Raw genomic sequence first — 17,164 nt, 5'->3', positions numbered from 1 at the left:
CACCGAATGAAAAATGGCGCTCCACAGTGATCACAAAAGTTCTCACCACCAAGATCGAAGGCGGACACCATGGGAGGTACAAACCGTGCAGGACGTTCGTCTAGGCATCTACTCTTAAAGAATGCGTACAGAATCGTGTTAATGTAACAGGGTGCTGAGAACTGATGGGATGTGTTGGCACGTCACCGAATTCGAAGCAGTCTGCCATGGAGCTTATCATGAAAACGGCTATCCTTAAGGCGTAACTGCAGATAGCGCGATAATGTTTCACAGGCGCGGAAAGAAAACATCGAGGGACTGAAATTTGTCCAGTGGTATGAACTGCAATGTCACTCACTTTCTTAGGAGAAATAGTTTCCTCTAAAGAAGTATGATTTTTATATACAGGCCATCAATTAAGCAAAAGCAAGTTTTTGACCAGATATTGGCCAATAGCTGTGCTCATACCATAGTTCTCTTACGCCCGTTTTTCCGCTCTTGTTTACTGTGATGTAAATGTTCCTTACTGACCTCGCAAGATCACGCACACGAGAAGGAATCGTAGGGGGCGAAGTACCTCCAGCTTCTCGCAGCACAATAAATAACTTTCCCTCCAATCTACCGTCCAGATTAACAGTCGGCGTAATTGTTGAGGCATTGATGTTATTAGTTGATCTTGATACTACTCTCTTGGTAGCTCTAATTTCCAGGATGCCTTTCATATGCATTTCAGCTTCTAATCCCGATTCGTCGAAGTTGTAAACAAATTCCTTACTGAAGGATGAGATAAGTTTGTTTACCTCATCTACAAATTTTTGGGCCTATTCCGTTAGTTTGGTGTGCATCGTCAAGTCGACGCTTTGTTTGAAATTTCGTTATCTTACGTCTTCCAGTTCTGTAGCACTGTTCGACGTTATTCAATCATCCACTGCTCCCCTTGAAATCACTGCAATCTATGTCGCGAGCAATTTGTTGTGCATGACGCAGTATGTCACTACCGTGCACATCCTGTAAACTGTATCGAGAATCCCTGCAACGCGCAAACACCAGTTTTTGTAATAAGTGCACCTTGTCTTCCCTCTAAAATCCGTAGATTTTCTTATTCACTGCGCGACCATATTGCTGTAGATATGCTTGCTTGCATTTAGACACAGACAAGAACTATTAAACTCGTCTGAAATACGAGGGTTGTCCAGAAAGTAAGATCCGATCAGTCGCGAAATGTAAACCACAGTGAAAACCAGAAAAAATTTATTTTCAACTGTTAGGTACACCTTCCACCTACTTCTTACATATTCGCCGCTCTAACTTCGAATTTTGTGATAGCGTTGTATCAACTTTCCAGTATCCTCGTCATAGAAAGCAGCCGTCTGTGCTTTCGGCCAGTTATCTGCACTGATCTGCACCTCGTTGTCTGTGGAAAAATTTTGTCTTCTTAGCCCGCGGTTCTTGTGAGTAGAGATGAGACTCAATGGGAGGCAATTACGGACTGTATTGTGGATGATCAAACAGTTCTCATCGGAAACGCTGCAGGAGCGTCTTCATTGCCCCTGCAGTGTGCGGCCGAGAATTGGCAAGAAGAAGAAACTGCTCGACAGTAGTGTTATGTGGGCTGCATGACACAGGCGAAATCTCTAACCAGGCCCTCTTATTTGGCGGGAGACGCTATTCCCTACGCATCTTTACGTGCTCACTGTTCACTCAAGACTGAAAAGAGCGATACACGATCGACGGGCATACTAGAGATGCTTCCCAACACATCTGTGCAAAGGTTTACCTGATTTTCCCAGTGGTTTCCATTTCGCGACCGAACGGAGCTTACTTTCTGGACAACCCTCGTAGATACTCGCTCTCTGCGGGAGACGGCTGCTGGTACTCGTAAGACCATTAGTGTCAAGTGCTGTAATGTAAGCACTATGGTGAGTCTTTCTCGTGGGCCTCAGGCAGCAGGGAATGACGTACCTTTACCTGTCATCCAACTCCGTTCAACTCGACGCCCAGCCGAGTTACAGCCATTGGCGTTGACAAAAGTTCACCATTGTGTACCAGATTTCACGATCTTTGTACCCTCAAATAAGCTTCAAATTTAATCACATATTCTTCCCACTAGAATGTATGCACACAATGTGTGAAACTATGTTACTTTCTATCCTGCCTGATGTTGCAGTTTTAATGGTGAGCCTTGTAGCATTAATTTATGGTGGAGTTTCTATTGGCTGGTTAGTAGCTGATGTTACACGCCAGCTTTCGGTCGAGATTTAGAGCTGGGTATTTTAGTGGATTACTAGAAGTCTAAGGACACGGAAATGGCAAATTTTCTCTCAATAACCTGACGTGGCTATACCGGTCTCTGATATTATGACTAAGAGTTTCGGAATTACGAGTATAGTATACGAATATGACAAGTTTTCCTAATCAACCTCTCATTCAATTGTCTCTTAAACCTGTACGAGCGGTAGTCACAGGTTTAATTAGCGCCTCGAAAAAAATCTAGCTGCGACCGTGAGATTTGCTTATTGAGTTAGTCTTTCTCTACATATTTGCCCTTCAATGTAACACATTTTTCCGAACGATTGCTTACTTGTTGAAGATCTTGGTAGCAGAAATTTGCATTTTGGCTCTTCAGAAAATAATCAACCTCGAAAATCGCCTCGGCGGTATTGTCAGAACGTAGTAAGGACCCTGCACTTTTATTGTCTGCCTGACAGTTAAAAGTTTCCTATGGAGTACGTACATGTGTCAGTAACACGAACAAGTGTTTATAGTGTGATTTGCAGTGGTGGTTCGGACTTGGAGTGGCATTTTGAGGACGTAGTAATGCTATTATTCTCATAAGCACTATCATGTCATGCACCTTATATTTTAAATGAAGATCTTTCGTGTTCTAGTGCTCTTCTTTCATTATGCTGTGTTATATTTTTTCCTACCCTTGACAAGGGACAGTGCCAGAAAGTAATAGTACAAATAAAATAATACACGAGGATTATTCGGAAAGTAAGGAACGATCGGTCGCGAAATGGGAAAATACAGTGAAAATCTGATGAAACATTGCAGAGATGCATTGGGCAATGTGTCTAGTACGCCCGTCGATCGCATCATGTCGCTCTTTTCAGTTCTGAGCTTACAGTGAAAACGTAAAGACGGCTAGAAATTAGGTTCTCCTGCCAAGTATGAAGGCCTGGCCGGTTAGCCGTGCGATCTTACGCGTGGCTTTCCGGTTTGGGAAAGAGCGCCTGGTCCATGTTATCCATTTCAGGGATGTTATTCTCCACAAACCATTGCCTCACACACGCTGTTCGGTGTTGGCACTATGCATGATAGCAGGCAGTCTCCAAATCCAGTCCCTTCCATCGCATTACCACAGGATACAGCTTGATTCATCACTCCAAATCATTCGTCTCAAGTCATCCACCGTCCGCTCTTTACATCCCTTCAGTTATCGCTTAGGTCTAATTATAGTTATGAGGAGCTCGTCGACTATTGTATTCCAGTGCTTTTAACTATTTACTCAGTGTCACTGCACAAATTGGACTGCTGGTAGGACTAAGGAATCCCCAAGTGATTCATTTCGCTGATTTCATGCAATGTTTTGTAACCACACCCGCAATATTCGACGGCACAGTTCCGCCAGTAAATGACGTTTGAATGATGTTGATTTAGAAATGACTGCTCCTTCGCATTTCCACTTCACAATCGAATTGTATTTTTTTTTTTTTTTTTTTTTTTTTTTTTTTTTTTTTTTTTTTTGCCACTTCACAATCGCATCACGGACAGTTGGCTTGGGTAGCTTTAGATTGGTTGAAATATCCCTGATGGACTTGTTGCTCAGGTGATATTCAATGCCTACGCCACGTTCGAAGTCACTGAGCCCTCCTAACCGATCCAGTCTGCTGCTACTGCATTCCGTTTGACGGCACGGTACTCCCAGCCTCCTGTTATACTGGCGGGTCCACTTCACGTGACACCTAGTAGTCAGTTTCACAGTACACAGTGTTGTCTGGATATTTGTCATCAGATATTGTACATCAGGACTGCATACATATTCCTGCAAAAAGGCAAAAGAAATTACGTAATCTGTTTTTTTTTTTTTTTCGCTGTGGTACTATGCTACTTCTCTGCGTGGAAAATCATGAACAGTTGGCAGCACTGTATCTGTACCCGACGAGGGCATCCGCATTTCGTTGCAGAGGCAGCGGCAGCGGCGAGGGTGCTGCCGGAGACGGAGCGGCCGGCGCTGCCCGGGCTGTCCGTGAGGGCCGCCACCTTGCCCGCGCTCATCAGGATCTTCGTCGACGCTTTCGGTGAGCCACCAAATAATATCGTCTATCTCGTCTGCCTTCATAAAATTTACTCCCCCAAACCATGGAAACTTGTTAAAGTTACAAAGGCCAGCCAAATGAAAACGAGACAGATGGAAAAATTTAAGTTAACTGTTTATTATTTCAAAGTTAATCGCCATGACTGTTAATATACACTCAAACGCCGAAGATACTCACTCATGCTCATAAATTAAGGATAATGCTGATACATGGTGAAACAGCCCTCTGGTGGGCGGTTTGGGGGTTTAAATCTCCTCGGGGTATGACCATGAGGTGCATTTGACCTGTGGTCGTCGCACGGTGGCGCTGTCAGCAGTCCACATACGCAGAGGTATGTTCGTACATGTCAGGGTACGATGCAGCGAGTAATTGTGCAGACGTTTTCAGACGTGCTAATGGTGACTGTGTGTTGAAAGTGGCTCAAAGAACGCATATTGATGACGTTATGAGGGGTAGAATACTAGGGCGACTGGAGGCTGGTCAAACACAGCAGGTCATACCACAGAGCCGGCCGCGGTGGTCTCGCGGTTCTAGGCGCGCAGTCCGGAACCGTGCGACTGTTACGGTCGCAGGTTCGAATCCTGCCTCGGGCATGGATGTGTGTGATGTCCTTAGGTTAGTTAGGTTTAAGTAGTTCTAAGTTCTAGGGGACTAATGACCACAGCAGTTGAGTCCCATAGTGCTCAGAGCCATTTGAAGCCATCATACCACAGACCCTACGTGTGCCACAAGGAGTGATGTCACGATTATGGCAACGATTCCAGCAGACAGGAGACGTGTCCAGGCGCTACAGTGCGGAACGTCCACAGTGTACACCACCACAAGAAGACCGATATCCCACCGTCAATGCCAGCAGACGGACACGGAGTGCTGCAGGTAGCCTTGCTCGAGACCTTACCGCAGCCACTGGAACAGTTGTCTCCAAACACATAGTCTACAGACGAAAGAACATACATGGTTTATATGCCCGGCGACCTGCAAGGTGTATTCCACTGACCCCTGGTCACAGGAGAGCTCGTAAAGCTTGATGTCAAGAACACAGTACATGGTCATTGGAACAGTGGTCCCAGGTTATGGTCACAGACGACTCCAGGTATACGCTGAGCAGTGATTTTCGCCGGGTTTCCATCTGGCGTGAACCAGGAACCTGATACCAACAAATGTCCTTGAAAGGGGTATGTATGGAGGTTGTGGTTAGATGGTGCGAGTGGGATTATGATTGGTGCACGTACACCCCTGCATGTCTTTGACAGAGGAACTGTAACAGGTCAGGTGTATCGGGACATCATTTTCCACCATTGTGTCCGCCTTTTCAGCGATGCTCTGGGTCCCACTTTCCTCCTGATGGATGATAACGCATGGCCCCACCTAGCTGCCATCGTGGAGGAGTACCTTGAAACAGAAGATATCAGGTGAATGGAGTGGTCTGCCTGTTCTCCAGACCTAAACCCCATAGAGCGCGTCTGGGATGCTCTCGGTCGACGTATCGCTGCACGTCTTCAAGCCTCTATAACACTTCAGGAGCTCCGACAGGCACTGGTGCAACAATGGGAGGCTATACCCCAGCAGCTGCTCGACCACCTGATCCAGAGTATGCCAAGCCGTTGTGCGGCCTATGCGCGTGTGCATGGTGATTATATCCCGTACTGATGTCGGGGTACATGCGCAGGAAACAGTGGCGTTTTGTAGCACATGCGTTTTGGGACAGTTTTCTCAACATATCACCAATACCTTGGACTTACAGATCTCTGTCGTGTGTGTTCTCTATGTGACTATGCTATTAGCGCCAGTTTTGTGTAGTGCCACGTTTTGTGGCACCACAAGATAATGTGATGTAGGTGTGCAGCGGAAGTTTATTGTGGCCAAATCTCCCTTAAAATTTTGGTCAAATGTTGGTCGCCCTAAATGTATATGGTGCTTGGACCCTTTATTTTGTAAGAGCATAGTCTGCAAAACATGTACAGATATTTTGTTAGTATGTTAATTATATGCATCATCATTGCAAATTTTTGACGTAGTTACGAGTATAAATTTGCAATTCATTAGTCTCTCTCCAGTAAGTGATTAATGTAGCAGTGTTGTGAGCGTCTAGGTATTATTTGTTTGCGACTGAAGTGATTGTTTGCTGTTGTACAGAGTCAGATGGCTCCTTGCGGCAGGAGGGCGAAACAGTGGCGAAGGTGCTGCTGCTGATGCACCGCTGGTTCACGACCTCAGTGTCTCTGGCAGGCGAGCTGACGCGGCTGCACGCCAGCGCCGCCCAGGAGGCGCCCTGCCGCCGAGCCGGCTGCACGCATGCGCACACGCGCAGCCTCGACTCTCCCAGCGCTGCCAACTGCTCGCAGCTGCGCCTGCAGCTGCGAGTCTGCCATGCCATCAGGTATCACCTAAACCTCACACTCAGTTGCAAGGACGGCTCGAAACTATGGTCTCTGAGGCGGAACAACCCCAAAACATATTTGTCAATAATTTGTTACAGAATCTGAAAAGAGCATTTCGAGTATTTTACACATGGTGTTAAATAATGGCGGACAACTTTCTTAGAACTGTTGATATGAAGTGATGTTTTTCAAAACAGGTACGAATAGTTAACCTTTAGGCTGCGCCTTGAAATGCTGGGTAACTCTAATTAACAGATACGGTATTGCAATGCCCGTCTGTTTACTTATACGTAAATAATTTACAGTCAAAATAGAGACGGCTAAAGCTGTTTTCAGTTTTACAGTTTGTTGATAAAGCGCGTTATTTAATCCACTACTTGTGTGCATTTTGGCAGTTTTTGTAACGTGCGTTGGATATAATTGTAGAAGGTGACAAAAAATCGGTATGGCGCTCCAGTACTTGAGAATTTGACTACATATTCACAGCCTTCCTCAATACAGGAACCATGAGCCACATCATCTCATTTTTCTCCTAGATGTGCTGGCCCTGTATTAGCCAGCCACAGGCAGCGTGGAATCAAATATACAGCTTTTTTTTTTATTATTCATTATAGAGTTTTCATGCATTTCTAGAAACGGTTATGATCCTATTGAACATCAGGTTTATGGCTGATGAGTGCAGCTGGAAACACCATTGCTTTATCCATTGTATCATGACCCTTTTTTTTTACCCATTATCGTAATTCAGAAAAGGACCAGCTCAACATCATAGCATGAGAAGCCCAGTGCCAATTCCAAGCACAACATAAATGTGGCAGCAACATATCTGCCCAACACTGGGTTTCATTTCCACTAAAGACACCCTTAGGCTACTGCCCAGCTTAATCACAATATTAATTTGCTGCACTTTTTGTATGTAGTCAAAAAGAACCTGTTACAATTTCCTGGGACAACATTCAGTTTTGAGTAGCAGACTGATTATAGTAGATGCTGAAGAAAAATCACTGTCATACTGTGTTCATGTATAGCCCACTTCTCTGGATGCAGATTCATCAGGTGAACTGAGAATATATCAGAGAGAGAATTTCCATGTCCTCAGGAGCTGAGAGCTTCTCAAACTATGTAGAGTGCAACACAATGCAGTATTGCAGTACACCATCTTCGAATTATAAATTCTGCAGTCCACTTGGCAGCACTGCATAATAATGTGTCAAACTGTGGAGACACATACCATTTTTCCAGTCATAGGTTGTTAAGAGTCAGTTTAATGGCCAACTAGATGGTTACTTCAAGAGGCTTCATAAATTCATCTTGTTGAATGCTGGCATTGTCTTACACTTTGCTCGACTAATGCAGGAAATTTAGCTTTCAAAACACATTTTGTTTCGCTGTATGAAGGTCAACATAAAAAATAGAAGGTATGAAAATAAAGTGATAAATCCATGAACATGGTCACACTAGAAGTTTTGTAAGCAAACAAAGCGCTATACATGACATCAAAGTTGCCTACATGTTTTTTTTAAACTGTATTTCCCATTTCTCCACTTTGAGAGTTCTTAATCATTCAGGATTTTTTTTATATCCAACAGATTTTTTTTTCAATTTCCTGTAAGATTGTACTCACTTGTCTTTCTGTTTCAGATTTTTCATTTTCAGTGTCAAATTAGTATTTTTTCCATGCAAATAAAATATATTTTATAAATATGCTCTGACTCTTATTGCCTGACTCATTGGATACATTGGGGTGTGGTATTTTGTGTGTAGTGGAAATATGGTATGTTTCCCAACATGAGTTCCTATGCTCAGCTTAACCATCTTTATCCTCAATGTTTGTAAAGGGAATTAAGGTACATCCTATACTAGGTGAGTGAGAAAGGACTTTAAAATGTTGAAGTGATATAGAAATTTATTGAGATAACTTTCAGAATTGGTACATGTGTCATTTTGCAGCTAACAGCCTCAAGTCTGATTTACGTAGTCCATTGTATCCCATTCCGCCACCAGCACCATCAGTGTAGAGACTTAAAATGGTTGTTTTCACTGGTGTGGAGTGTGCTTACTATGTGTTTTGGTTTCATGAATCAGAGTCTGCGACAACTGCTCAGCATAAATTTCACACCAGATATACTAAAGAACTTACAATCAGGCCTACAATTTACTCTCAGCACCAGTATTGTGATGGGTGGTTCACCGCAACATGATAAATTACCAGGTAGCCCGTGTGTTCACGGTTACCACGTGGCCACCTTAGTCCCCAGACTTGGCACTACTGGATTTCTTTCTCTGGGTTTTCATTAAAGACTGTGTATTTTCTTCCCCTACCAAACAGTTTCGCCAACCTAAATAATCAAATCTATGTTGCCATTGCACAAGTTATGACGAGTGCAGGACAAAACTGATTACCAGTGGGATGTTTGTCACATCACAAATTGTAGTCACTTCAAACCAAAATGACATTTGACACTTTTACATGGAACTTGAGATTGTTTGCAACAAATTACTTTGGAAATTTGAGGTAAGGACTGTGGGACCAAACTGCTGAGGTCATTGGTCCCTACGCTTACATACTAATTAATCTAACTGAACCTAACTTATGCTAAGGACAATGCACACACCCATGCCCAAAGGAGGACTCGAAGCTCCAACGGGGGGAGCCGCGTTGAGCCATGACAAGATGCCTCAGACTGCGTGGCATAGCTGCGCGGCCGTTAAAGTGATACATCTACCAATACTGTAAGTCATCTCAATAAATTTCTATATAACTCCAAAGTTGTAAAGTCCTTTTTGAGCCACCCTGCATAAATGAAGCTAAATAAATACCAATATACAAAATAAAAATAAAAAATCTGCTTTGATATATTAATGAAAATATTATCTTATAGGTATCAGATTGTCTCCCATCAAAAAATATTGATTGAATATAATCATTAGTTTGAAATATAATAATATTTGTACACTTCCTACCAAATTTAATTCTTTGGGCAGAATATTTTCTCAAACTCAGCCATATAAAAAAATTTACATTACAATCTTGCCTGCTCTTTCAAAAATTTATGCAGACCTTTCTATGACCTTGCTGGAGCATTTGATTGTATAGATCACAAAATTCTACTTAGCAGACTTAAGTGTTTTAGCTTTAATGGCAGTCCTCTTGCATGGATGGAATCTTAACAGAAAGAAGGGGGTCTCATTAACAGACTTTGTCTCAGGCATGGTAACATTGTCAGAATATGATAATACAGTATAACATGTCAAGAGCCATAGAATGGTAATGACCTCAGAATGTGATAATACAGTATAACATGGCAAGAGCCACAGGTATTGGTGTGGGTCCATTCTTGTTTTTAACCTGCATAAAAGATGGTCCAATCACTTTTAAGGGCTGATGATACAAGCATGTTAATCAAGGATTCAAACTCAGTCTTAGCAGACACAGCTCAGATGATAACCAGACAAACCTAATTACTTCCCATGTAAGCTACACATATAATATTTCATCCCAGAAAGCAACCAATATTGGAATGTATCTCTTCCAAAACAGTGATAACAATAAAACTGAATGTTAATTATTGTAAGTGCATTTCTGGTAAATCTTAAGGAAATTGATGTTGCATTATACATTCATTAATGTGCATAAATAATTATAAATACTAGAAGATTTTTGTTTGTCTTATCTGGTTTCCTGTAGATCTTTTTCAGTTCATTTCCATGTCATTGTCTATAGGAGTGGGTCTGTTGTTGTACTGATGGAACACTTCTCAAAATTTTATTCTTGCCTTTAATTTTCATCCATATCTCTTATCAAAAATTAAAAAAAATGAATATATATGTCAGAATAACATTTCACCCCCAGGGGGGTAGCCACTCTTTGGCAGATTCATGCTTGGCTAACATGGGGTCCAGCCTTTGCAGCACCTTTTCCCTCCACACTGCACGTCTATCCTACTGCTGTTCTTTTTTCCTGTCCCATGGAGAACATGTCTGGGGTTTTCTGGGAATGTTCCGCTCTGTCTTTAGCTGGCATAGGAACAGTCTCACCACTGTTTTTCATTCCTTTTTTCTTCCTTTGTTCACCTTCTCCTGTCACTCCTCCACTTCAGCATTTGAGCCTCCTTTCTTTTCTTCTTCCTCCCTGTGTGCTCCTGAAGGCTGGGCCATGCATCTGACACATAACTGGTGACTGGGTAACATGTAATTCCCAGCCATGTTTTGACAGGTAGGGCTTGCACTCTCCCCCTGGTAAAGGCCAGGCCGGGGGAGGGGTGAGTGCCTCAACTGCCTCAAACTGCAGATTGGTCCTTCTGTCAGGTGCTCAGGAGGTGTGATCTGAGGAGTGAACAATTACCTAAGACTGGAGGACCCCCCACCCCCAGGTGGAAGGAGTGTACCATTGGAGACACTCACAATCATGGAGGATTCTCTCGCAATGAGTGAATCATCATCTTTTTAGCCCACAATTACCAAATGTAAACGGAATGAAGCTCCTGATTCAAAGGCCCTCCCAGCTGCACCACAGTTCCTTCTGGTTTCACATACCGAAGATGGTCAGTCCTTTGGAACAGTAATTTGTTTCTAACTCAGAAAAGTTGTGAGCAATTGCCGGCCCTGTGAAATACTGCTCTCGTTTACGCAATGCCACTTTGCATTTGGAGACTACTTCTGATTCTCAAGCACAACTGCTTGCCGCTTCACTTGGCCTAGGCTATCCTGTTCATGAATGAGGCCCATAGAACTATTAATTTTTCCCTTGGTGTTATTTAAACTAGGCTGCTTGACAATCTGACGGAGGTCAAAATCCAATCTGTCTCTCTGATCAAGGTGCCATTGTCGTCCATGGGTGAGGAAAAGGGTAGATGCCCCTTTAGTGCCCACACACACTCATTTTCTCACATTTGGCGCTTTCATCAAAGATCAAAGCAGGCTACAAAGTTATCACAGTCTGACTGTACATTCTGAACCTAATTTGCTGCTACCAGTGTCAGCCACACTGAAATGTGTTGTCAGCAACCAGCCAAATGTGTAAACTGTGGCAGGGATGTGCATAAGGGTGATTGTCCGCCTCCTCCTCCTCCCTGCTGCATCAACTGCAATGGGGACCGTGCCACCTCCTCTCGAGATTTTCCCATGTATTTCAATGAGCAGGCAGTCCAGTAGATCTGGGTAAAGAAAAAGGTACCTTACCTGGTTGCTCACAAGTTATTGGCTAGTCACAAAGTCTGCATTCTACTGTCTGGCACTTACAGTACTGTTCTTGCTACATCTCGCCCCATAAACGACATGGACACAGAGACATGCAACCTCAAATTCCGCTCTGACATTGTGAAATCGCCCAGTATCATGGTAGCATCACTGTCTCCTCATCCAGCTGTGCAACAAGCCATCAAACTCTCGCCTCACGTGGTGAAGTCACCAGCTACACAACCGGCAGGTTGGAAAGGACAGAAGGAATACACTCATGAAGACTTCCTATATCCCTCCTGCCAACCAACACCTGAGTCTTCCTCTGCTAATCAGAAAGGCTTCAAGAAGTCCAACGAAGGGAAATGGTCTTCTCCTTCGCTGACTCAAAGGTCCTCTTCAACGGTGTCATCACATGATACCCTCACATGGCCAGCCTCCATGTTGCCAGTGCATACCACCAACCATTTTCTGTGTTGGACTCCACAGGCCTGAAGCAGAAGAGAGTGATAGCTTATGCGGACCTCATGGAGCAGGATCCTTTGGCCTCTTGGCCCTGTAGCAGCAAGTCTTCGCAGGCTGGCTCTCAGCAGCCATCGAGGTGATACCCCTGTTTTTTTTTTTGTTTTGATTTTTGTTTTTTTTTTTTTCATCACAACTCTTCTCCAGTGGAATATTCATGGCCTTCGATCCAACAAAGAATATTTACAGCTGGTTTTAGAATCACAGCATCACTTGTTCTCTGCCTTCAGGAAACAAAATTGGTCTTCATGACCTCTTTGAGCTTTCACATTTCTTCCCAGTCTGCGGTCTGTTTTGAATTCCCCCCCCCCCCCCCCCCCCCAGTCAGCATTCCATCTCATGGCTGAGTCATGCTGCTCATATGGGATGATGATCATAGCAAACCCATCTCCCTGACTACCCATCTTCAAGCTGTTGCAGTTCGCCTTTTCCTTCCTCACTTGATCTTTTCCCTTTGTACGATTTACGCCCCTCCATCCTTTGATGTCACCAGGGCAGACTTCCTCCAGCTTATTGGGCAGCTACCTCACCCCTTTCTGCTGCATGATGACTTTAATGCACACCATCCCCTTTGGTGACCTCCCAGAATCTGTTCGAGAGTTCGAGAGGTACCCTCTTGGCTTACCTTCTTAATCAACTTAACCTCTACTCCCATGTTACTCTCAGACTTCTTGCACGCCTTGTACCATTTGGTCCTATTCTCCTGCATGGCCCAGCTTGCCATCTTGAGTGGTCCATTCTCCTTGACACATACTCAAGTGACCATTTGCCATGTGCTATCCGTTTGCTGACTCCTACCCTACCTGTGAGCACACTCAAAAGGCAGCTTATTAAGGCCAACTGGAGGCTTCACTCCTCCCCTGCGACCTTTGCTGAACAACATTTCCTGACTTGTGATGACCATATGGTATGTCTTATAAACATTATCCTTACCACTGCAGAACATTCCATTCCTCACACTTCCTCTTTACCATCCCTTGGTGGACTGAGGCATGCTGCGATGCAATTCGCAGAAGGAGACATGGTCTCTGTGTTTTCAACCATAATCCTATGATGGATAACTGCATTCATTATAAACAGGTGCATGCTCAATGTTCTTGTGTTCTTTGAAATAACACTAAAGTTAGCTGGATTTCATTTACTAGTTGTTCCATTGTGTGGGTCAACCTGAGATGGTTCTCTGGAACCAAGATCCATTCTCCAATTTCCAACCTGACAGTAGCAGACCATGTCATTGTGGACCCTCTTGGTATCTCAAAGACTTGGGCTGCCATTTTTCGAAGATTTAGAGCTCCTCCCACTATCACCCTGCCTTCCTCCATCAGAAATGAGCAGAGGAAGCTCAGGCAATACCCTTTTTTTTCAGAATCGTGAGTGTTACAATGCCACCTCTACCATGAGGGAGCTAGATCATGCTACGACTTCATTCTGATCCTCTGCCCCAGGGCCAGATACTGCTCACATTCAGATGTTGCAGACCCTTCTCTTGTGGGCAAGCACTTTCTGCTTAATACATACAACTGCATCTAGACAGAGGACACACTTCCGAAATGTTGGTGTGAAGCCACTATCATACATGTACCTAAACCCAGTAGGGACAAACACCTTTGTTCTAGCTACTGCCCCATTTCTCTCACCAGCTGTGTTTGCAAGGTGATGGAACATACGATTCATGCCCAGCTGGTATGGTAGCTCAAGTCTTGCAATTTACTAACCACTGCTCAGTGTGGATTTTGAGCACATCTTTCTGTAGTCGACCATCTTGTGATTTTGTACACCATGTAATGAATGGTTTTCTGCAGAAATCCCAGACTGTGGCTGTGTTTTTTGATTTGGGGGAAGCCTACGACACCTACTGGAAGACTGGTATCCTCTGTACTCTCTAGACGTGTGGCTTCCATGACTGTCTGCCCAGTTTCCTTCAGGAATTTTTAAAAGACCAAGTTTTCGAGGTACATGTGGGCTCCGCCTTGTCAGACATATTTATTCATGAAAACAGTGTGCCTCAGGGCTCTGTCCTCAGCATCATCCTCTTTGCTATCACCATTAACCCTATAATCACCTGTCTCCCACCAGGCATCTCCGGCTTCCTTTTCATTGATGATTTTGCCATCTATTGCAGCTCTCCATGCACTCGTCTCATTGAGTGCATCATCAGTGGTGCCTCGATCATTTTTACTCATGGAATATGGCTTTTGTTTTTCCACCGAAAAAACTGTTTGTGTGAATTTCTGTTGGCACAACTGGTTTCTTCACCCATCTTTATATCTTAGACCTGTTTCTCTGTCATTCATTGAAGCTATGAAATTCCTGGGGCTCATGCTGAATAGGAAACTTTCTTGGTTCTCCCATGTGTCTTACGTGGCAGCCTGCTGTATGCAGCCCCTCAATGTCCTACGTGTCTTCAATAGCACTTCCTAGGGTGCAGATCAAACCACCCTCCTCCATTTCCACTGATCCTTTGTCCATTTGAAACTACACTATGGGTGATTCGTTTTTGCGTCAGCACATCTGCCCCTCTTATGTTAGCTCAATACTATCCACCATCGCGGCATCTGTTTTACCACTTGTGCCTTTTACACTAGCCCAGTTGAAGGTCTGTAGGAAGAACCTGCCAAACTACTGCTGTCTTGCTGCTGTGACTTTCTCCTCAGCAAATATGAGTGCCATTTGTCTGCCATGCATGGCCACTCATCCTGTGCCTCCTTCTTTGACTGGCAGTATGAATCTTACATTCCTGTTTGTTTTTGCTGTCTGAGTTATCAGTCATTTTAGTGAATGGCACATGTGCTGTTGACCACATTTTACTTTTTATCTTTTGTAGGAATATGATAAAGGCCATTTACTTTTAGCTCTGGACTTCCATTTCCCTATGGCATATTTTATAGACCTTTCTCCACATTCCTGCTTTGGCTGCCTTATCTTCTGTCAATTGGAATTGACTTGTAGTCATTTTTAACTTTTCTCTTTGTCTTCATATTCTACAGTTTTGTAGTTTTAACACAGGTGTGTATGACCCAAGTTTTTTTGCGCCCTAAAAAGAAAAAAGAATAACATTTGACAAAGCCCATCAGAACAAGAGTGACTGAACATGAGATTCTGAACATATGAACTTCTGAGTAACTTCTGAATGCAGTTGGCATTAATTGGGTCCATTTAGAACCTTCCTGAAAGATATACTTTTTAATTACAACAGTTTCCTAATTAAAACATAAATTTCAACAATTTTATAAATGATTAGACTCTTATTTTAGTGCTACAAAAATAGTATTTGTTATTTAAATTAATTTCAAATTTATATTTGAAGGCTCTAGAGTCTGCAAGTTTATTTTGAAAACGGTATTTCTGAAAGAAATCTTTTTTGATAAAAATCAATTATTCTTTTGTCAGGAGATGACAACATTTTCCCATTAAAATATGTCACAGTTGATTCAAATAACTTTTGTTTCTGTAGAAATCTGACATAACCTCTATTTTGTTTATGTTGTAATTTTGTGATTTTTAAAAATTAATGTGCTGCAATGAAACTAATTACATTCCTTCAAACAAATGACAGAAATCCAAACAATTTTAAACCTAATTTTTATAGTTTCGGGAATTTGTTTGTCCTTCAACAGATTATATAATAGAAGTCAAAAGTGTCTAACAGATAGATAGATCTTTCTTTCTTATTTCTAAGTAGCTCCTCTGTTCCAGAATAAATGATGAGACAATGAATCTTTACTACTATGTGTTATCCATAGGGGAGAGTGTTGTACTCAGTGTGTCTACTAACACATCATGTTTTTTGGTGAGAACCTCAGTCTAGTAACTTGCTTTGGAATGACAGAAGGAGACCAGCATTGCCTGTTACTGCCATGTTCTAAAGCTTTTGTTGTTGCTAGACACAAGACTGTGTTTTGTGTAGCATTTATAAACATTTTGCATTATAATGCTGTATAATATGATAAAGCTATATTGTTAATTTTTCAATTACAGAATTTTATGGCAAGTAAAATTCTATGTATTTTTTAAAACTAGTTATATAAAATGGGTTCTAAAGCCTTACTTTGTTGTTTGTGCACCATTTTGTACTTTGCTACAAAAGAAGGTCTTTACTCGTGGAACTTGTGATAATTGCAGATTAACCAATTTACTTGTCCTGAAAATGGAAATTTGCGTTTGTTCCCAATAGCTTCAATTTAAAAATGTATTTAACATGCAAATGGTTTTTGAAACTTCTGGTTAAATTGATTTCTCTTTCTAATGTTTGGTGTGATAGAGTAATAATGTAACAGACAGGTGACTAAAACTACAGTACTGACATGATTTTCTAGATTGCAACACTCTTAAATTTCAACAGAATATTTGCTCCTGGCTACATACTGTACCTTGTAACATGTTTTTGCACTTGGAGAAAGCTTAATTTTCTAAAAAGGTTGTGTAATTGGAGAAAAAGACAGTAGCTCATAAAACGTGGATGGCATCATTTAAAAAATAATATAAGAAAATATATTAAACTTCTATTATGGGGCTGGATAGAAGTGAAAGTCTGAATAGCATTGCAAAATAAGACACTTCCCTACATACTGCATATGAGTTACCTAAAATAAAATGCTTCTGTTACTTACAACCCATACTGTATGAAATGACTGAATTTTTATTTGATCATCTGTATGAGAGCATAAACACACAATTTCATTTTGTACAGTATGCCAGATTTAGATCGACTTCTTCATTAAAGGAATTTTGCCTATCCCCTGAGACACTTCACTTTTTAAATCCTAGTCTCACATAGTGTTATTT

The 17,164-nt window shown here is 42.4% G+C and overlaps 1 protein-coding gene across 1 annotated transcript in view; it reads left to right on the top strand.

Annotated features, from left to right (window-relative positions):
* LOC126266679 (ras guanyl-releasing protein 3-like) overlaps positions 1-17,164 on the top strand; it is a 350,931-nt gene that overhangs the window by 230,947 nt on the left and 102,820 nt on the right. Inside the window, exons 3-4 of the mRNA XM_049971101.1 lie at positions 4,167-4,280; positions 6,435-6,678. Coding sequence (XP_049827058.1) covers positions 4,167-4,280; positions 6,435-6,678 — 358 coding nt within the window. The remainder of the gene's footprint in view (positions 1-4,166; positions 4,281-6,434; positions 6,679-17,164) is intronic.

Source organism: Schistocerca gregaria, chromosome 4 (assembly GCF_023897955.1).
Source record: "Schistocerca gregaria isolate iqSchGreg1 chromosome 4, iqSchGreg1.2, whole genome shotgun sequence".
Lineage (NCBI taxonomy): Eukaryota > Metazoa > Arthropoda > Insecta > Orthoptera > Acrididae > Schistocerca > Schistocerca gregaria.
Note: the sequence above shows the minus strand (reverse complement) of the source record. Positions and strands in the feature narration are given on the sequence as shown.